At 43.0% G+C, this 22,545-nt stretch overlaps 1 protein-coding gene across 2 annotated transcripts in view; it reads left to right on the top strand.

Annotated features, from left to right (window-relative positions):
- The first annotated feature begins 12,845 nt into the window (after positions 1-12,845).
- Positions 12,846-22,545, top strand: part of PTPN3 (protein tyrosine phosphatase non-receptor type 3) — a 149,863-nt gene continuing 140,163 nt past the window's right edge. The window contains exon 1 of one of the 2 annotated variants that reach the window (XM_045469848.1): positions 12,846-13,037. In XM_045469848.1, the coding sequence (XP_045325804.1) occupies positions 12,989-13,037 (49 nt within the window). In that variant the 5' untranslated portion in view covers positions 12,846-12,988. The remainder of the gene's footprint in view (positions 13,038-22,545) is intronic. The other variant, XM_045469847.1, reaches the window with a different exon arrangement.

Below are 22,545 nucleotides of genomic sequence, written 5' to 3'. Positions count from 1 at the left end.
GGGGGTGGGGGGATAGACTTTCAATAGGAATTGCCTTTGGGAGAGCGGAGATGGGAAAGGAAAGAGGACGGTAAGGTTTAAATACAGCAAAACAGAAATAGGCATGGCCCAATACCAATGGAAAATTTAAGACGTAAAATTCACTCTATGGTATTGCTGTGAGTATATACAAATTGGATCTGTTCATGAGCAAGGACTAGAATAAGATATCAACACATGAGAATATGGGGGACTCAGATTTATTTATTCACTCAACAAATATATTGAAACTGTATTCTGCTAGGCACTCTTCTCACCCCTGGAGAGATAGTGCTGGACAATACCCTTGAGCTCATGGAGTTTTTATTCTCTCTGGGGGAAATAGTGGCTTATGGCGAGAAATCAGTGTATCAGAAAATGTCAGCTGGCAATAAGTGCTAAGATCAAAACTCAAACAAGGACCAGAGCAACTGGGCTGCTGTTTAAAACAGGGTGATCCGGGAAGGGCTCTCATCTGAGCAGAGACCTGAACAAAGCTGGGAAGCAATCACATCCTTTCTCATCCACCCCACCCTCCCCACCCCGACCCCCAGCAAGTATCAACAGGCTCTCAGCCTCTCCTTTTGTTACCAGAGCCGGGTTCTTGGACCTGACAAGGATAGAAATGAGGCTGACCCATAGGTCAAAGGCACAGGCAGGGCTTTACTGGGTCAACAGTGCCTACTGAAGGGAGACACAGCACCAACAGAGAGTGGTTAGGTTGGCCTCCCTAACAACCGGGAGGCCCCGTTTATGTAGAGAAAGTTCCCACGGACAGTTCCCACTCAGGTTCTACTGAGGTCCATTATGTTAATAAGGGACAGAAAAGTGCCTCGTCCTGGTTGGTGGATATTGGCAAGCAGCTCAGGCAGCTCATTGTTCAGGAGGCTGTTTTTCAGGTTTGTGGAGCCTCTGTTCATTTTTGCACATCCACCAGGTATGGCTGCAGCTATTGGAGTTTTTTATGTTTTTTTTTAAAGGTTTATTTATTTTTGAGAGAGAGAGAGAGAATGAGCAGGAGAGGGGCAGAGAGGGGCACAGAGGATCCAAAGCAGGCTCTGCGCTGTCAGCAGTGAGGCCGATGTGGGGCTTAAACTCACAAACCCTGAGACCATGACCTGAGCTGAGGTTGGAGGTTCAACGGACTGAGCCACCCAGGCTCCCCTGCAGCTATTGGTTTTAAGTCTGGCTTGTCCATTGGGCCACATCCTGGTTCTGCTCTGTAAGAGAAGCAATTCAGCAAAACAGCCAACAGGAAGTACCCCAGGTGCATAACATTTTTCACTTGGGGCTTGTTCCCCGGTCCCTGACTGTCCCACCTTCATGGTTTATTTCTGGACCCTGTCTTAGAAGACTCAAGTCGGAAGGTCCGAAAACCAGACACAGCCCTCTTCTGTGCCACGTAGTTAGCATGGGGTGGGGGCGGTGAGGCCATACCTACCTTCCTCCTAGAAACATACACCATGGTATGCACCGTATATTATGCATAGAATAAAATTGTTCCGGAGGCAGTAAGATGTCATAGTGGAAAGTATGCAATGCAGAATCAAGCATTCTCGATTCAAATCCTGGCTCTCCCACTTCCTAGCTGCATGGTCTTGGGCAAGGTATTTAACCTCTGTAAACTTATTGATAAGATGGGAGACAATAATTCTACCTACTCCCATAGAGTTAGTAAGCTAAAACATTTTTTCAGTGTTTTATTTATTTTTGAGAGAGAGAGAGCTCAAGCAGGGGAGGGGCAGAAAGGAGGGAGACCCAGAATCTGAAACAGGCTCCAGGCTCTGAGCTGTCAGCATGGAGCCCGACATGGGGCTCAAACTCATGGACTGTGAGATCATGTCCTGAGCCGATGTCAGACGCTCAACCGACTCAGCCGCCCAAGTGCCTGGTCCATAATAAGAGCGAGAGAAAAAAGTCGACAAGGGATGGGAAAAAGGAAAAAGGATTTCCTCTATTTGTACATAGGAGAGTGGCAACCATCCCCTCCTCTCTAGAAAGGCAGGAGAAAAAAAAAAAAAAAAAAAACCTTTTGCAAGAAAATGCAATAGGAAAAAAATCTCTTCAACAAGTGGTGTTGGGAAAACTAGACAGCTGCATGCAAAAAAATGAAACTGGACCACTTTCTTATAGGCTACACAAAAATAAACTCAAGATCGATGAAAGACCTAAATGTGAGACGTGAAACCATAAAAGTCTTCGAAGAGAGCACAGGCAGCAATTTCTATGACATTGGCCATAGCCATATTTTTCTAGATATGTCTCCTGAGGCAAGGGAAACAAAAGCAAAACATAAACAATTAGTACTACATCAAAATGAAAAGCCCTGTACAGCAAAGGAAAAAATCAACAAAACTAAAAAGACAACCCACTGGGAGAATATGTTTGCAAAAGATACATCCAATAAGGAATTAATATCCAAAATATATAAAGAATTTATACAACTCAACACACACACACACACACACACACACACACACAAATAATCCAATTAAAAATGGACAGAAGATGTAAACAGACATTTCTCCAAAGAAGACATACAGATGGCCAACAGACTCATGAAAGGACACTCAACATCACTCATCATCAGAGAAATGCAAATCAAAACCACCATGAGATTACACCTCACACCTATCAGAATGACTAAAAGACACAAGAAACAAGCATTGGCAAAGATGTGGAGAAAAAGGAACCCTTGTGCACTGTTGATGGGAATGCAAACTGGTGCAGCCACTGTGGAAAACAGTATGGAAGTTCCTAAAAAAAATTAAAATAGAACTACCATATAATCCAGTAATTCTACTTCTGGGTATTTACCTGAAGAAAACAAAAACACTAATTAGAAAGGATACGTGCACCCCTCTGTTTATTGCAGCATTATTTACAATAGCCAAATTATGGAAGCAGCACCGTGTCCATCGATAGATGAATGGATAATGAAGATGTGGTATGTATATATAATGGAATATTATTCAGCCATAAAAAAGAATGAAATTTTGCCATATGCGACGACATGGAAGGATCCAGAGAGTACAAAGCTAAGCGAAACAAGTCAATCAGAGAAAGACAAATATCCTATGATTTCACTCATATGTGAAATTTAAGAAACAAAACAAATTAACAAAGAAAAAAAAGAGACAAACCAGGAGAGACAGATTCTTAACTATAGAGAACGAACTGATGGTCACCAGAGGGGAGGGGAGTGGGGGGATGGGTGAGATAGGTGAAGGGGATTAAGAGCACGGTTATCAGGATGAGCCCTGAGTAATACAGAGAATTGTTGAAGCACGATTATTGTACACCTGAAACAAAGATAATACTGTCTGTTAATTATTTAAATTAAAAAAGTAAAAAATAACAGTAAATTAAAAAAAAAAAAACCACACAGGAGGCACCTGGGTAGCTCAGTCAGTTAAGCTTCCTACTCTTGATTATAGCTCAGGTCACGATCTCGGGGTTCGTGAGATCAAGCTCCGCGTCAGGTGGGCTCGCTGACAGCCCAGAGCCTGTTGGGATTCTCTCTCTCTCTCTCTCTCTCTCTCAAAATAAATAAATAAACTTAAAAAAAATAAAACCCACACAGAACCAAACCAAATATCCTTTAAAAAATAGCTTTTATTTTTGCTATGACTGTTACTATTTATTACTATTGCTCTGGCTACTTGTAGAAGGATCAGCAGCCCTCTCACAGGGTTGACTCATGCGGAATTTGTAGAATCCTGAGGGCCTGCCCGGTTAAAACTTGACAGATTGTTGCTTCTCTTCTCTTAGCACTTAGCTGTCTCTCGTTGGCAGGGAAGAAGGGGGACCAAGGCAAAGCCAGTGGCGAGGCACTGCTATTTTGAACCATGCAGTCTACACAGCCTTCTCTGAGGAGGTGATATTTGATGTGAAAGAAGCAGACAGACAAAGCTTATTAAGAAAATGAGCTTGTGGGGCGCCTGGGTGGCGCAGTCGGTTAAGCGTCTGACTTTAGCCAGGTCACGATCTCGCGGTCCGGGAGTTCGAGCCCCGCGTCAGGCTCTGGGCTGATGGCTCAGAGCCTGGAGCCTGTTTCCGATTCTGTGTCTCCCTCTCTCTCTGCCCCTCCCCCGTTCATGCTCTGTCTCTCTCTGTCCCAAAAATAAATAAACGTTGAAAAAAAAAAATTAAAAAAAAAAGAAAATGAGCTTGTATGAAACAATATGTACCCAACTTGAAGATACTTCTCGATTCACTCTTAACCAAATCAATGAAACATGAAAAAATATTTACCTCTGGAATATGTGTCATAGGATGAATAAAAAAGTAATTTGTGTTAATGTTCTCCTTTAACCTTTTATTTTATTTTTTTTTTTTTTTAATGTTTATTTTTGAGAGAGACAGAGATTGCATGCGAGTGGATTAGGGGCAGACAGAGAGGGAGACACAGAAGCAGAAGTAGGCTCCAGGCTCTGAGCTGTCAGCACAGAGCCCGACGTGGGGCTCGAACTCACGAGCTGTGAGATCATGACTTGAGCCTGAAGTCAGACGCTTAACTGACTGAGCCACTGAGGCGCCCCGATCTTTGTTCTTTAAAGAAACAGAACAGGGGCCCTTGGGTGGCTCAGTCGGTTAAGCGGCCGACTTCGGCTCAGGTCGTGATCTCGCGGTCCGTGAGTTCGAGCCCTGCGTCAGGCCCTGTGCTGACAGCGCAGAGCCTGGAGCCTGTTTCAGATTCTGTGTCTCCCTCTCTCTGACCCTCCCCTGTTCATTCTCTGTTTCTCCCTGTCTCAAAAATAAATGAACGTTAAAAAAAATTTTTTTAATAAAAAATAAAATATCAGATGAAAATCATTTTTGTATGTTATTGAAATATATAATCTTATCACAACACATTGATTTATAATTAACAAGCTTTGTATTTTTTAGTATGTCAGGTTTTTTAAACAGAAAATCTCTGAAATTTTGGGTATAACCCTATCACAGAAAAATGATTCCTTGTTTACTATTATGGTCACTCATCATTTTAAAATAAATAAGGTTATGAAAAATTACTTTGCAGATTTTCAAAAAGAATAACATGAGTTGGAGAATCCCCAAGAATTCCAAGAAACTGCCATTTTGTTGTTGCTGTTCTTTAATCCCTAAGATAAATATCCACTGGGAATTTGGATGCATTGCTTTCTAGTGGGAGGAGACACACAATAACATGGAAAAAATGAATACCTCAGAAAATGTCGGGTCGTGTTAAGAGCTATGAAGAAAAATAAAGCAGGGTAAGTGGCTACAGAGAAATGAGGGTTGCTGTTCTAAATAGGGCAGATGGCAATGATGAGGAAAAGAAACAGAAAAAGACAGTGTGAGAAATCTGAGGAAGTCTTTGAGCAATCACAAAGGAAGCAATGATGGACCAGGGGGGTGTTTGGGGGTGTTCCTGCAGGGAGGAGAGGAAGGTGCCTTGCAGGTGCCAGGCACTGCATGCCAAGAGGAAGGGCAACTCAACCCACCTGAGCGCCTGAGCGAGTTTAGAAAGGTCAAGGAGCTGGGTGTGGCTGAAGTGCGGGAGAGGGGCAGGTTGGGATAGCCAGGGAGGTGGACCGGGACAGATACAGAATGCCTTGCATACCATGCTTGGGAGTTCAGCTTACAGGAAACCACGAGATCGTATCCTGGATCTGATGTGGTCAATTTTGTGGAAGATGCCTCAGGCAGCAGCACGACTGATGGACTGAAGGCTTCCTTCCCCAAATCCCTGCCAGGATTTGCACAGACCACAGCAGGACACATCCTAATGTTCCCGCCTTTGCCTTCCCACTTTCTACTTTTACTCTGCACCAGGCTTGTGCTAAGGGCTGTGTCTATAAACACAGGAGGACCTGGGCCTCATTTTTAACCAGAAGGAATATAGAGGTCTTCAGGGAGAGGCAGACAGATAATCAAAACAAAACCACAAATGGTTAGAGGTGCTGGGACAAAAATGCATGACTCACTCAATGGCTCTCCAAAGCAGGTAATAGGGAGAGTGAGGATGGGGTGTGTTAAACATGGGTCCAGAGTAGAAGTGACACCTGAGCTAGATAGGAAGGAAGTACTGGCCAGGCAAAGCATAGATGCAGTGGAAGTGGAAGATTAAGTCAAAGAGCACCAAGGCTGGAACACCACCGGCCTTTAGAACAAGGTACCTGGTGGGGATTGCTACAATGTGGGGTAAGACTGAGGTCAGAGATCCAACAGAACCCCATGCAACTAGATGAGGGACCAGCATCCACTAGATAATTATAATCAGGGAAGAAATCTGATCTAAATCTAAGTTTTTAAAAAATTATGTTAATAGTAGTATAGAGGATAGATTTGGAGAGGGCATATTTTTAAGCTTACAATCAGATATATCTAATGCTTTAATACCATGGTGAACTCCAAAGAGTTCAAAGCTTTGGAATCCAATGATCTCAACCAAAGTTCATGCTCTGTTACTTCCTGGTTGTGAGCCCTCAAGCAGCTCACTTAAATGCATTGAGCCTCAGTCTCCCCATCTGTAAAATGGGGATAATAACCCACTGTGCAAGGTTGTTAGGAGGATTGAATGAATCCAATCGGGTGAATGCACCTTGTAAACTTCACATACCCACACGAATGCACAGATTTGTTGTTCTGCTCTGAAGGACATTTTCTGTCAAGGTGTTATTAGAGTCGAATAACATTAATAATAATGTTCAATGTCTATGAAGTTAAACAGGGAATATGGAAATGGCTGAGGTGGTTTTTTTGTTTTGGGTTTTTTTCATTTGTTTGTTTTGTTTTTTTGTTTGTTTTGTTAAGGTGATAAGATGGACTGGATGGAGAGGGCTGGGCCTTGGAGTTCAAACAGACCCAGATGATGGGGCATTATTGGCTCATTGGCAAGGGTAGACATAGGAGTCCAGACCAGAAGATCAGTAAGAGAGGGAAGGCAGAGGCAGAAGTAAGCATCACAAGCCAAGGTCCAAACTAAGTACAAGGTCCAGGTGCCCATCTAGGCAGCAGAAAGCAGCAATCGGCATAGACCCACAGGGCAGAGATCTGAGCCAGCAGGGTAGGTGGTGTGGGAAGAGTGGGATGGCTCTTGAAGAGCCCCCTCTACAAAAATGTGGGTTTGTTCATTCAGCAAACATATATTCAGTGTCAATGACATTTTAGGGTCGAGAAATACAAAATCACATGAGTGAAGGAGCTTATAATCCAATGAGGAAGACCGACACATGAGATCCTGCTAACACAACCTGACAAAACAACAGAAGGAAACACAGAGTATTCTTGGAACAACAAGAGAAGTGGATAGCTAATCCAGGCTAAGTTAATGTCAGACAATTCTGGAGGATGTGATGACTGAGTGGAGTTCTAAAGGATGAATTGGAGTCAGCCAGGTGAACCAGATACATTTCAAGGGTGAGGGCATTCCAGGCAGCAGGAACACTGTGAGCAACAGCAGGGAAACAAGAAGCAGGAAACACAGGCAGGTCTAAGGAGGAGTGGCTGCAGGTGATGGATGATGAGAAGGGCGGGGATGAGACTGGAACAGTGGACCAGAAAGCTTCCTGGTCCAGCCTAAGAAAACTGGGACTTCATCCTGAAGGCCATAGGGAGCCACAGAAACATTAAGCAGGTGAGCATTAGGACGGGAAGAACATTACTAAGATCCATGTTGCTATGACCGAGGGGACAAAGCAAGGGATTTGGGGATAGAGGAGATGGTGGGCCAGGAAGACACAGAGGAACAAGGCAGGAAGTTGCATTATGCAGAGTTCCCCAGAGAAACAGAACATATAGGGGCACCTGTGTGACTCAGTTGGTTAAGCGTCCAACTTTGGCTCAGGTCACGATCTCACAGTCTGTGAGTTCGAGCCCAATGTCAGGCTCTGTGCTGACAGCTCAGAGCCTGGAGCCTGCTTTGGATTTTGTGTCTCCCTCTCTCTCTCTGCCCTTCCCCCACTTGTGCTCTGTCTCTCTTAAAAATAAACAAACATTAAAAATAATTTTTAAAAAAACAACATATAAATACTTAAAAGCATATATGCATATGTATATGAACTTATTATAAGAGATTTATTATAGAGGTTGAAAAATCCCAAGATCTGCAGTTGACAAGCTAGAGACCAAGGAGAGAGCCAATGGCATAGTTCTAGCCCAAGTCTGAAGGCCTAAGAAACTGGAGAACCAACAGTATAAATTCCAATTTGAGTTACAGCCCAAAGGCAAGAGAAAACTGATGTCCCAGCTTGAAGACAGTCAGGCAGACAGAGCAAAACCTCCCTTCCTCCTCCTTTTTGTTCTATTTCAGACCTTCAATAGATTAGGTGAGACCCACCATTTTGGGGAAGGCAATTTGTTTCACACAGTCTACTGATTCAAATGTTAATCTCATCCCAAAACATCCTCACAGACACACGAAGGATAATGTTTAACCAAATATCTTGGCACCCCATGGCCCAAGCAAATAAATTATGTGACACATAAAATTAACCATCACAGAAGCCCTACCAGAATCAAGGTCACACAATGGAGCATCTCCAGCCGCCTGATGGAATTGAGTGCTGAGACCCCGAATTGATACTTAGAGCGAGGCCAAGTGGGAAGAGGACCATGAAACATGGAGAGAGAGGGAAAAAGAGGTCAGAAGTGAGTAATGGAGCTATTAGAAATTATGATTAAGGTATATATTAGTATTTATAGACAGAGAAAGATGTCAACTCAATATTGTCAAGATAAAAGGATTAAAAGGCAGTATTTCACAATGTGTGTGAAATGATCTCATTTAAAAATATGTTGAGTGGCACCTAGATGGCTCAGTCGGTTAAGTGCCCAACTCTTGATTTCAGCTCAGGTCATGATCTCACAGTTTGTGAGTTTGAGCCCCGTATCGGGCTCTGTGCTGTTGGTGCAGAGCTTGCTTGGGATTTTCGCTCTTTCCCTCTATCTCTGCTCTCTCTCTCATAAACAAATAAGTAAAATAAAAATAAAAATATGTTGTGTGTACGTGTGTTGGTGGAGGTACACACACCTAGAGGAAAGTCTAGAAGGATAAGCACATATGTTAATTGCAGAGTTTCTCTGGGTGTTGGAATTCCAAGTGACTTTTACTTTCTTCCTTATGTCCTTCTGAATTATCTTTATTTTCACAGCTGGCATGCGTCATATGTATAAATCAGAAAAATCAATAAAACTATCCATTCTGGGGGAAAAAAAAATCACGTTACAAAACGCAAATGAGAATCTTGCCAATTCATCTTTTGCTTCCACTCTTGGGTAGTTAGTTCCTCACTGATCAAGCTCCTTGACACAACCCACAGGACCTTTCGCGATGTGGCTGGTACATGGGAACAGTGGCTCCTGACCGCTGTTCTAACAGAATGGCTTCCCACCTTGCACTGCCTCCTCTGGCAACCCTGAGCCAGCGCATCTGGACACACCCTGCCTGTTGTCTGTGCGAGTCTCTGGCTCCCACTCTCCCTACTAATTCTTTTCCCCTCTTTGTAATGAATGATTACCCTCTACAAGACTCAGTCCAGGGACCTCTCTTCCCAAAAGTCATTTCTTGATCTCCCCGATCTGGGTTTAGTGCCCCTACGTCAGCCTTCCATTTATGCTTGATGCATATCTCTGTCACAGCGCCTTTATATTGAATGACGGGATGTGTGTGTACATGTCTTTCTCCACCATTGGATGTGTCTCTGTCCTCTGTTTCTCTCCAGGGTTCTCGTCCACAGCCAGGCTCAAAGACTTTTGGTTGACTAAATGGACTTTTTGAAGGATCTGTAAGAAGCGAAATCCGGGTTTTATTTTATCATGGTGGGTAATGGCGGGCCAGTGAAGATTTACAAAGGGAAGCTGTTAATACTCTAAGTCACAATAGTAGCCCCTCTCCTCTCTTTCTTCTCCTGTTTTGCCTCCTGCTCTCCTTTTGTTTCCCCCTCCCTTCCCCACACCCACCTTCTTCCTTTTCTTTCTAGAGAAGTGTTTCACAAATTTTGGTGAACGGAAGAATTGCCCGGGAGCCAGCTAAGTGCAGTTTCCCAGGCCCTGCCCACAGTTCAAATTTCTTAGATCAGGGATGGGGCCCAAGCATCTGCATCTTCACAAGTGTACTAGATGATTCTGTTCCAACTTTGAAAAATACCATCTTAGAAAATGTAGGATTCTTCATTTCCTTTGTCTACTAACGTTAACTAAGCGAGATGTGAGTGTGTTACCTACAACATTCTCCGTTTCCCGGTCACATTTCCTGATCCCGCAAACTCAAATCCATCTCACTGATTCAATGCATGTTCCAGAATAGAAAGCAGCTTTCGATGTGGCTTAGAGTGTGTACTATGGCTGAGCAGCTGACAACATCTCCCCAAGCCTTCAGCGCACCTGACTCACAAGTGTGATGACTTTGCCTTGTTACCTATATAACAACAGTAATTATGACCATCATCATACCCACTATAGCTGCCATTTATTAAGACCCTACTATGTACCAGACACTGTGCAAAGTGCTTTACTAGCATTATCTCACTTAAGCCTCATAGCAGCTCCATGAGGCATATACTATTATTATCCCCACTATACCAATGAAGAAGTTGGAATTAGGGAGGTTCTGACCAAGGCCACACACACATAAGTGGTGGAGTCACCTGAACTCACCTGATCTAACTGCAAATCCCATGGTCTTCCCACTATGGCTCCTGCTAGATAGATATAGATGATTAATAGATAGATCCTATCTATCTAGATGATTAATAGATAGATAAATGGGTGGACGGATGAATAGATTGATGGATGATAGATGGATAGATAGATCGATCGATAGATAGATAGATAGATAGATAATAGGACAAATAGGAAGGAAGGGGAGAGAAAATGATAAAGGAGAAGACGGAAGAAGGAGGGAAATTGCTTTATGTAATGAACTTACTCTCTTTCAGGGCTTCTTTGAGAAGCAGAGGTAAAAATTCAGATTATTTCAGGATGCCAGATGGGTGTTTCTTAGCATGCAACGGTGCCTAGAAGAGGCTACGGAGTCACCCTGGTTTTATAGGGGCCACATGGAGATAACCCTAGTAGCTTTCGCTGAGGTGGAGAAGGCCAGTGAGATCACAGATACAAAATTATAATTGTTTTATCATTATGTTTCCTTTGGTTTTCCACTTGGATCTTAGTGCAGATCAGTTGCCCAAAGTTGTGAGCACCAAACAGCTTGGCTAGCAAGGAAATTGTAGAATTGTAGAGTGTTTGCTTAGGTCTTTGAGAAACATACAGGTGGCACCTTACACGTGCTTCCAGTCAGCCAGCACAGTGCACTGCCCTCCTTCCCCACACGCTAAGACCAGGGATGAGGGGTATGCTTGTGCTTAGGGATATCACATACAGCCCAGGTTGGTTCGGTGCATCCTAGAAGCAAAGGGACCTGTGCCTCACACTAGGTGGTACCTGAGGAGATGGGGAGACAGTCTCCTCTCCCCACCCCCATGCACAGTAGGATAGGAGGGAGCAGCTTCAGAATAAAAATGACATATGACAAGGCTAGGCCAAGCGGGCTTCAGATAGCCCTATGGCGTCCCCCCAGAGCCTCCGAGTAGCTCAGGAGAGCCACAAAACACCTCCCGCACTTACAAGGAGGACACAGAAGCTAGCTGGAAGAGAGACAGCCAACGGTTCTACAGATGCCTCAAGATCGAGTTTAAACAAATAGACATAAACACCACATGACAACGAATGCCAGCACTTTCCAAATGTCTGAAAACCAGATGGGCTACACGTTTCAATAGCAGTCAGGAGGGAAAGACCCATGAAGGCCATACGTGTCCTCTCTCTTTCTCTCTCTCTCTCTCTCTCTCTCTCTCTCTCTCTCTCTCTCACACACACACACACACACACACACACACACACACACACACCTTTCAGTGGCTTGAACTTATATACAATCATGGAAAAAAAGGGACAGGAGTTCCTGAGCCAGCTGAGAAAGCCTAGAATTGAATCGTTTCTACCACCGGAAGGAATGAGGACCCAGGAGAAAATTTAATTGCAGTCATAAAAGAAGAAAGCTACCTTTGTTCAGCAGACTTGAATTTTGAGCTCCCAAATTCATACTCACTGCGAATGTTTGTTGACTGAATCAATAAACAAATTGTATTGGGGAAAGAAATTCTGCTGCAGCCAGTTCCTGGTAGAACAGTGCTGGCTGTCCTCCAGGGAAAAGAGTAATTACTAAAAAGAGTATCTGCTTTCTAGTTCTTGCCCGGTGCTTATTATCTGTGGCTCCCTGAGTAGGTCACAAGTTCCTTTAGGACTCATTTCCGTAAAATGGGCATAATGATGCCTGCCCTGCCTTCCTTATAATGTGACCATGAGAACAAAATGAGATAATGTATAGGAGGTTGCTTTATACAGATTATAATAAGGGCCTGTGGATCGCCTGTGTCTTGTGATTCCAGAAGCAAGAAGAAAGTAAATGAATGCAAGGATCAGAGTTCTGGGGTAACCATCTTCTGAACCAAAATGCTTTTCTAGAACTGATAAGGAACAGTGACTATGTCTTCCCTGTGGCCGCAGCAGAGCTAACTGGATGCTATAAAGGATTCTGCTCTCTATATAAGAGAGTACAGTTCACCAGAAAGAAATTCTCAGGGCACTAAACAGATTTATTTTCATTGTGTAATAGTCTGCCTGCCGTGCAACAACAAATTAAGCTCGGGGTGACTATTCCCGTAAAACACGTCCTGTGCGTAGCACTGCTATTATGGGGTGGACCGACATGGTAAAGAATCAATTAAAACTCTGACACATCCAAAGGAGCTCGAAGACCTGTTTCACAGGTTTTCCCCAGAGGAAAATAATCATGCTGCATTATACTTTGGAAGCCGATCGAGGCGAGATTTCAGAGACAAGTTCTGGGGTTTACAAGACAGACTTCAGCTTTTCCAAAATCACTTTTGAAGTGCTCTTTAAAGGATTATAGCATTCAATTCTCCATCAGTCGGGCGGCATCATGGTGGAGCAAGAGGGATTATTGTCAGGCGGACAGACTCCGGAAAACCGTAAGTTCCCTTAAAATTAACAAAGCACTTAAAGGGATGGTGGAAATATTGCAGTGTGTATATTCATGCCCATTTTGAAATGAAAGCAAAGGTTAAGCAGGAAAAATCGGAGGGATAATAAAGCTGAATATCCTTGCTATTTTTATAATAGCACTATGCCACCAAAGGGGTGCTCATTGTTTAGAAACACAGTTTGAAAAGTTCTAGAATTTCAAGAAGAGCCTCCCTTCCCCACCAAATATATATACATATATATATATATATATATATATATATATATATATATATACACAAACATACAAACACACACACATATATGAACGAGAGGGTTAATAGTAGAATGTGAATAATGTTTGTGGTCACACTGCTTAAACTATGTTTCTATGACAGCAAGTAGGAATGTTCACTTAACGTTCACCTTAAGAACAACATGTTTTCCGGCAAATTCAGACATCTGTGTAAACCATCTTCAGCCTCAGTGCCTGAATAACTTCTGTGCCTCAACCTGAACAAGGAGAAGAGATTTTGAGGTTCAGGCAGTATATTTGCAGAAGCGTGGCCTACAAATGAGCTTCACAGAAAGAAAGAACTCGGTAAGACCAAGGCAAGGCAAGCGTCAGCAGTGACCATTGCTGAGGGACAGGTTACGGCCTGTCAACGCAACAGGCGTGTCAGGAAATGGCTGGGGGACTCGGCTAACCCCCAGTTTTGCAGGCTAAGTCAAAAGCAAAGAACTAGAGAGAAAAGACAACATGAGGGTACAGTGTAAATGTTACACTTTCAAAACATTTCCCCGGGAAAGAGAGAGAGACAGAAAGAAAAGGAAACCCAGAGAGTAAGGACAAGACTAAGCCTGCCCATTGACATGTTCGGCATGGGTTCAGAACGGGACGTTTTCAGAGGAAATGCTCTCATGGTGCAGGAATCCGTTTGGTTAGGAAAGCAAAAACATTTGACAATTCTGTCATGAAGTCAACCCACAATATCTTTTCTTTTTAAGGATGAGGAGGTGAGAAGGAGATTGGGCACTCCCTTTTTAACCAAATATACTACTCACTATAATTTTTCATAAAGAAAGAACTTTTGTTCTTTTCTTGCTTCTGTGGTTACCTCAACCTTTAAGCTCTCCTTTATGGCTTGAAAAAAATATTTTTTACAAAATAATATGTACTTCGTGCACTCATGCTTTCTTAATCTTTGCAGAACAGAGGTCTCTCACAGCCACTGAGGGAGGCTCAGAATGTGCTGGAATCTTGGAATCTTGGGGTTCTGCCAAGATCCTCGGGGCTGCAGGGATAAAGGGTGCCCTGCATTCTGGCCTCCGCCTCAGCTCTCTGTCCTCAAACACATGCCCCAAGCTGCATACCCCGGCTCCACGGGGCTTTCCCCTGTGAGTTCATAGGAAAAACAAAGTTTCCGCTGCTTTAAAGGAAACCAAAAAATTGAATATCACTAAAATATGCAATCTTTTCATTTGATAGGGGAATTTAACTTCCCAGAGAAGCGTAATGAGTTAGATAAAGGCAAAGCAGCCACAGAAGCCAGGCATACAGATTACTAGTTCTATGACGCTGGTGTTTCTCTCCCTTTGTCCAAATGAGCTGGTAAGCTCCTCTGTGCCTCACCCACCTTCCACCTCCACTTAGCTCATTACTTGTATTCAAAGCTTCCCCACCTACACCACCTTTTCCTCAAGGATAAAACTGTGTCTCATCCCTCTGTAGTCAATCCAATTCCACAAACATTTTATTAAGCACCTTCTCTGGGAAGCCCTATACCAGCCCACCTGCGAGTCACAGAAGAATAAGACATCATCCCTACCCTCAGATACGTATACAGCCTGTTACAATTAAAGGCGTCTTCTAATGATACTATGACAGAAATTCTCTTGAATATATTGTAGCATTGAAACACGTGAGAGAGAGAGAGAGAGAGAGAGAGAGAGAGAGAGAGGAGGAAAACAGTCTGGCAGTTTCTCAAAACATTAAATGCAGAATTATTATTATACGGCCCAGCAATTCCACTTTCAGGGATATGCCCAGAAGAATTGAAAACGGGCCCTCGGACAAATACACGTATATGGGTGCACTATTTACAAGAGCCAAAAGATGGAAACAGCCCAAATGTCCATCAACAGATGAATGAATAAACAGAATGTGGTATATTCATTCAATGGAATATTATTCGGCCACTAAAAAGGCATGGATTTCTAATGCTGCCACCACACAGATGAACCTCTTACAGGGGCACCTAGGTGGCTCAGTCAGTTAAGCTCTTGATTTCAGCTCAGGTCATGATGTCACTGTTCAAGGGATCAAGCAGAGCCTGCTTGGGATTCTCTCTCTCCCTCTTGATCTCTGCCCCTCCCCCCTCACACACGTATGTTCTCTCTCTCTCTCTCTCTCTCAAAATAAATACTCAAAAAATACTGTATTACAGAAAAGAAGCTAGACACAAAGGTCACATATTGTATGATTCCATTTGTACGAAATATTCAAAGTAGACCCATCCATGGAGGCAGAAAGCAGAACGATGGTGACTAGGGACTGGGGGGGGGGGGGGGGGGAGTGGGGAGGACAATGGAGAGCAACCTGCTTAAGGTGATGAAAATGTTCCAAAACTAGACAGTAGGGATGGTTGCACAACATTGTAAATGTACTAGTGCTAATGAATTGTTCAGTTTAAAATTGTTCAATTTAAGTTTATATTATGTGAATAAGGGGAGGGCTCTGAAGAAGCCGGGAGGGAGCCAGGAAGCAAGCTGATAGGACCCATTGAGGATAGTCTCTGGCAAGCCTGGGATGCCTTTGGAATTCACCCTGGGAGAAGTGGAATAGCCAGTGAAATGGACATTTTGGGGGCACCCGGGTGGCTCTGTCAATTAAGTGTCGGCTAAGGTCATGATCTCACGGTTGGTAGCTGTGAGCCCCACACCAGGCTGTGAGCTGATAGCATGAAGCCTGCTTGGGATTCTCTCCCTCCCTCTCTTTCTGCCCCTCCCAAGCTCTCTTGCTCTCTCTTTCTCCCCCTCTCTCTCTCTCAAAAAAAAATAATAATAATTTAAAAAATTAAAAACAAATAAGCTGGACATTTTGAGTGGGTGGCTAATACCAGAAGGGAGGGTCTGGACCCCAGGAAACAGCATGTGGAGGCCACTGGCCCAGTGAGAGATCATAATGAATGTACCAGGATGTAAACTCCCTGCCTGATCATGTTCCAGCTAAGTGATTGCAATGATCTTCCACTAAATTTGAACTCAGAAATAGTAACCGGGAAGAAAAGTTGTGGGTCTTTTTTTAAACACCTTAAGCTCCTATTTTTGCATATCCTACCGCCTTTGGTATCCAACAGATTTTAGCGTAAAATTAACCTGCTTCCTCTTTCTCTAAAGATTACTCATAAAGACCTGTCTTTGAGCAAATACCTCACCAAAGAATGGTTGGTTTTGATGAGAGCAAATTATAGTCTGAAAATAGGTTTAGAAAAGGAGGTAGGATCCAAAATTAATACATTTTTTGGCCCAATCTCAATTTCAGCCACTTGACTGTGTTAAGAAATATTACATGCTATAATTTAAGTGGCCAGTGGGATTGCTTTGTACAGAGAATAAAACTTTGAATGAAAACAGAATGAAAATCTTATCTACACCATGCTCATCTAAGTACTAAGTTCAATGTCACCTGTGAGAACCCTACAGAACCTACCTAACCAAACTTTAGAGGGAATTCAAAAGATCTCAATCTTGTAGTCGGTGTATCTGCCAGTCAGCTTCCCCTTGTCTGTTTAGAGTGACCAACTGTTCTCAGGAAGCCCTAGGATCGAGAGTTTCCCAGACCGCAGACTTGCAGTGCTGAAATCAGAACATTTGGGACTGGCTTTCACGTCCACCAAAACCTCTTCCAAAATTCTATCTTTGGTGCTGGATCATTTTCACTTGGAAAAAAAAAAAAACAGCAGCAGGAAAGAAGAGAGAGGAAGAGGTGGGCATCATGCAGCATCGAGAATGTGGAAAGTAATGTATTCAAAGAGGAAAAATGCAGGAAGTCAGCAGGGTGCAGGGTGCAATGCATTCAATGTGAGGCCTCAGACTCAGACTTCACACCTGCTTGCCATGACCATGATGTGACTTTCAGGCAGGTTGCAAGGGAATGTTTTTTCACCTTCTAAATCACTCACTGAGCAAATGCCTACTGAGGTCCTTAAAATGACCAGGCTTGGGATCAGGTGTTGGGATCTGGAGAGGAAGATGTGTTAGGTTGGCCTCCGGAGACGCTCACAGGCTAGAAGCCAAGTAGAGGGGGGTGAACCGGGTGACAACCAAGTATACCATCAGTCATCAGAGTTCCCAGCTTCTAAGAGCGAGACATTTATACTGTCATTCTCACAAGTACACCTCAGGGTAGGTAATACTATCCCCATTTTAAAGATAAAAGATAAAAAGTGAAACTCAAATTGGTGGAACTTGCCCAAGGTCACCCCGCTAGTGGTGGCAGAGGCAAGCTGTAACCCAAGATTTTGAGCAAGGTTCCCTTTATTCCCAAAGCTCTGCCCATTCTACTATTCTCAGGCCCCTTTCAGTGTGACCAGGGTTAAGATCAAGGTCATTCCGATTTCTGACCTTACTCCAGCCTGCCTTAGCCTTTCATCAGAGAGCAGCTGTATCTACACTTTGAACTGATAGAGAAATTTCTGGATAGCTGGATGGCTAAGGGAGCCTGGACGGCTCAGGTGGTTAAGCATCTAGTTCTTGATTTCAGCTCAGTTCGTGATCTCATGGGTCATGGGGTTGAGCCCCACATTGGGCTCTGTGCTGACAATGCGGAAGCTGCTTGGGATTCTCTCTCTCCCTCTCTCTCTGCCCCTCCTCTATGTGTGCTCTCTCTCTCAAAATAAATATTTTTTAAAAATATCTATACTAATGGCAGAGGCAGAGTAGAGGTAGGAAAAAGTTAGATATTTATGTTCAACTAGCAGACAACTGGAAATTGCTATTAGAGGTTGGATCCAGATGGCATTCAGAGAGGAAAACACAATGCCTCAACGCCATTGGAATTGGCACTGATTTGCTTGGATAAGACACCAAAGTCACAAGCAACAAAAGAATAAACAGGCAAACTGGACTTCATCAAAATGAAAAACTTTTATGCATCAAAGGACACTATCAACAGAGCAACAAGGTAGCTGATAGAATGAGAGGAAATATTTGTAAATTACATCTGCTAAGGCACTGCTATCCACAATATATAAAGAACAACAAAAACGCAAACAACCAGATTCAGGTAAAGTCCTAGAATAGACATTTCTCCCAGGAAGATATACAAATGACTAATAAGCACATGAAAAAAAAGGCTCGACATCACTAATCATTAGGGAAATGAAAATCAGAACTTTGATGGGATACCACTTCATATCTGTTAGGATGGCTATTATCAAAAACAAAACAAAACACAACTAAGAAAATAACAAGTGTTGGCAAGGATGTGGAGGAATTTGAACCCTTGTGCATAGCTGTGATGTAAACTGGTACAGCTGCTGTGGAAAACAGGATGGTGGTTGCTCAGAAAATCAAAAATAGAATTACTACACGATCCAGCTATTCCACATCTGGCTATATACCCGAAAGAATTAAAAGCAGGGACATGAAGAGATATTTGTGCACCCATGTTCACAGCAGGATTATTTACAATAGACAAAAAGGGGAAGAAACCCAGGCATCCTTGATGGATGAATGGAAAAACAAAATGTGGTATATACATACAACAGAGTATTATTCAATCTATTCCAACATAAAATTTGAAAGGAAATTCCAACATAAAACTTGAAGACATTATGCTAAGTGAAATAAACCAATCACCAAAAAGACAAATACAGGGGCACCTGGGTTTCTCAGTCTGTTAAGCAACCGACTTCGACTCAGGTCAGGATCTCACAGTTCATGGGTTTGAGCCCTGCATCAGGCTCTGTGCTGACAGCTTAGAGCCTGGAGCCTGCTTCAGATTCTGTGTCTCCCTCTCTCTCTGCCCCTCCCACACTCACGTTTTGTCTCTCTCTCTCTCATTCAAAAATAAATAAACATTTAAAAAATGATTACAGGGGCGCCTGGGTGGCACAGTCGGTTAAGCGTCCGACTTCAGCCAGGTCACGATCTCGCGGTCCATGAGTTCGAGCCCCGCGTCGGGCTCTGGGCTGATGGCTCAGAGCCTGGAGCCTGTTTCCGATTCTGTGTCTCCCTCTCTCTCTGCCCCTCCCCGTTCATGCTCTGTCTCTCTCTGTCCCAAAAATAAATAAACGTTGAAAAAAATTTTTTTTAAATAAATAAATAAATAAATAAAAATAAAAAATGATTACAAAAGGGACAAACACTGTATAATTACACTTCTATGAGGTGGTTAGGGTAGTAAAATTCAGAGAGACAGAAAGTATAAGGGTGGTTGCCAGGGGCTGGTAGAGAGGAAGGAATGGGAGAGTTTTTTTTTAAGTTTTTTTTTTAGTGTATTTTTTTTAAGTTTATTTATTTATTTTGAGAGAGCGAGTGCATGTGCTATGTGAGTGGGGAAGGGACGGAGAGAGAGAGAGAGAAAGAGAGAATCCCAAACAGGCTCCACACTGTCAGCACAGAGCTTAACATAGGGCTCAAACTCACAAACTGTGAGATCAAGAACTGAGCTGAGATCAAGAGTCCAAAGCTTAACCAACTGAGCCACCCAGGCACCCCAGGAGTTAGTGTTCAATGGGTACAAGCTTTCAGTTTAGGAAGAAGAAAAAGTTCTAGAGATGGATGGTGGTGATGGTTGCACAACATAATCTGTTTCATGCCACTGAACTATACACCTAAAAATGGTTAAAATAGTAAGTTTTATGTAATGTATACTTAACCACACACACACACACACACACACACACACACACAAGATGGCATTCAAGGGACATGCATCTACTGACTCAAATTCCACCCAAAATTCTATTCAATGACAGGGGGAAAAAAATGTTTAAAGAATTCATTAGAAGGGGAGTTGTTGGTTAAAGGGTGTTAAGTTTCAGTTTTGCAAGACAAAAAATTCTAGGGATGGACGGTGGTGAGGGTTGCCCAACAATGTGAATGTACTCAACACTACTCAACTCTACATTTAAAAATAGTTAAGATAGGGGCACCTGGGTGGCTCAGTCAGTTAAGCGTCTGACTTAGGCTCAGGTAATGATCTACAGTCGGTGAGTTCAAGCGGTGGGTCGGGCTCTGTGCTGACAGCTCAGAGCCTGGAGCCTGCGTCAGATTCTGTGTCTCCCTCTCTCTCTCTGCCCCTCCCCCATTCGCAATTTGTCTCTCTCTCTCTCTCTCAAAAATAAACATTTTTAAAAATAAAAAAAAATAGTTAAGATAGTGGAGACCCTTGGGGCGCCTGGGTGGCTCAGTCGGTTAAGCGTCTGACTTTGGCTCAGGTCATGATCTCGAGGTCCGTGAGTTCGAGCCCCGCATCGGGTTCTGTGCTGAGAGCTCAGAGCCTGGAGCCTGCTTCGGATTCTGTGTGTGTCTCTCTCTCTGCCCCTCCCCTGCTTGCACTCTGTCTTTGTCTCTCAAAAATAAATAAACATGAAAGAAAATTTAAAAAAAAAAAAAAAGATAGTGGAGACCCTGGGTAACTCAAGCCGGTTGAGCACCCAACTTTGGCTCAGGTCACGACCTCAAGGTTTGTGGGTTCGAACCCCACATCGGGCTCTGTGTTGACAGCTCAGAGCCTGGTGCCTGCTTGGGATTCTGTGTCTCCCTCTCTCTCTGCCCCTCCCCCACTCACACTCTCTCTAAAAAATACACAAACATTTAAAAAACTAAGAAAAATAGTTAAGATATTAACTTTTATGTCATATAAATTTTACCACGATTAAAAATAATCTATTAGAACACAGGAAATCAAGAATGGGGGCTATAACCCACCAGAAACTATCAGGAATTTCTGAATGAGAGAAAGCAGTTGGGATTGGACTGAGAAAGAGGAAGGAAGAAATCTTAGCTTGAAATGCTTGCAAGCGTCCTACAGTGGAAACAGTGAAGGTGAAGGAAGAGAGGGATCGTCCAGGAAATGAACTGGGGTTCTCTGCAAGACAGCAGTCCTCAAACTCAACGGGGCATCACTGTCACCAGGAGCATGGGTCCAAGTATAGATTGCTGCACCTCGTCCCCAGAGTTTGCCTGGGGTGAGACCTGACAATTTGCAATTCCAGTAAGTTCCCAGGTGATGCTAATACTGCTGGCTTAGAGACGGAGATTTGAGAACCACTTTGAGAAGCAGTTAGACCTGTCAGCACTTCCTCCTCCTTCACTGTAATGAGTGACAGACAGCGGCATCTCTCCCAGGTGGAATCACTGAGTGCAGATTCTGAAGCCCCAAATTCATAGAAAACTCAAGGGGTGGGTCCAAGAACCTCCACACTGGAGGACAACCATGAGCGCATAATCCATCCCCCCCACGGTGATGGGAAGCAACTTGAACCATTAGCCTACCAGGGACTTCCAACGTCAAAGAAGAGTAGGCAGCCAAGAACATTTGAGGAAAGCCAACACTGGGAGAAGAGCAACAATGTCAAGAAAGAGTATTAATACACAAGGAAGTAGAATTAATCAAACAGACACTAAAATATGTATAATTAATAAACTGTCAGATTCTAGAGACACACAAGGATGAAGGGAGAAGATAAAGAAGGAAGGGAAGAAGAGTCTGTTATACACATACACATATATTATATATGTATATATGTATTTATGTATATATATTTAAATATGTATATACATATATATGTATATATAGTGAAAATAAACATCCAGCCTTCCAGAAGGTTCCCTGTTGCCAGAGACAATCACCATTCTGCCCTTCATCACCATAGATTTGTTTTGCCTTCTTTTGAACCTCATACAAATGGAATCAGAGATCACGTCCACGTCCTCGCTTGCATCCGGCTTCTTTAATTCGACTTTATGTCTATGAGATTCATCCCCCTTATTGTGTGTGTCAGTAGTTTGTTCTTTTTCATTGATAGTTTTCCATTGCATAAATACATCACAAGTTATTTTTTATTCTACAGTTACTGGATATTTGAGTTGTTTTCAGTTCGACTGCAAAGAATCTTCACATACATGTCCTTTGATGAACATAGGAATGTGCTGGTCTTTGGTATTCACAAAGTGGCATGTTTGGATATAAGATCTACTTACATTCAACGTTAGTAAATACCGTCAGCTTTCCAAAATGCTTATAACAACGAGAATTCCAGTTGCTCTATATCCTTGTTAATGCTAGGTTGATTAATACTTTTAATTACATCAAGTGATGGAGGGAGGATAGACCATCATGGGGAGGGCTCTTTCCCAGTTTTACTGAGAAATAATTGACAGATTCAATTTTTGAAAAAAAGGAAGGAAAGAAAAAAGGACAGAAAATGTTTCTCCTTGTGACGAGAACACTTAGGATCTAATCTCTTAACATCTTTCCTATACATCCTACAGCAGTATCTGCTA

Source organism: Leopardus geoffroyi, chromosome D4, assembly GCF_018350155.1.
Source record: "Leopardus geoffroyi isolate Oge1 chromosome D4, O.geoffroyi_Oge1_pat1.0, whole genome shotgun sequence".
Classification (NCBI taxonomy): domain Eukaryota; kingdom Metazoa; phylum Chordata; class Mammalia; order Carnivora; family Felidae; genus Leopardus; species Leopardus geoffroyi.
Note: the sequence above shows the minus strand (reverse complement) of the source record. Positions and strands in the feature narration are given on the sequence as shown.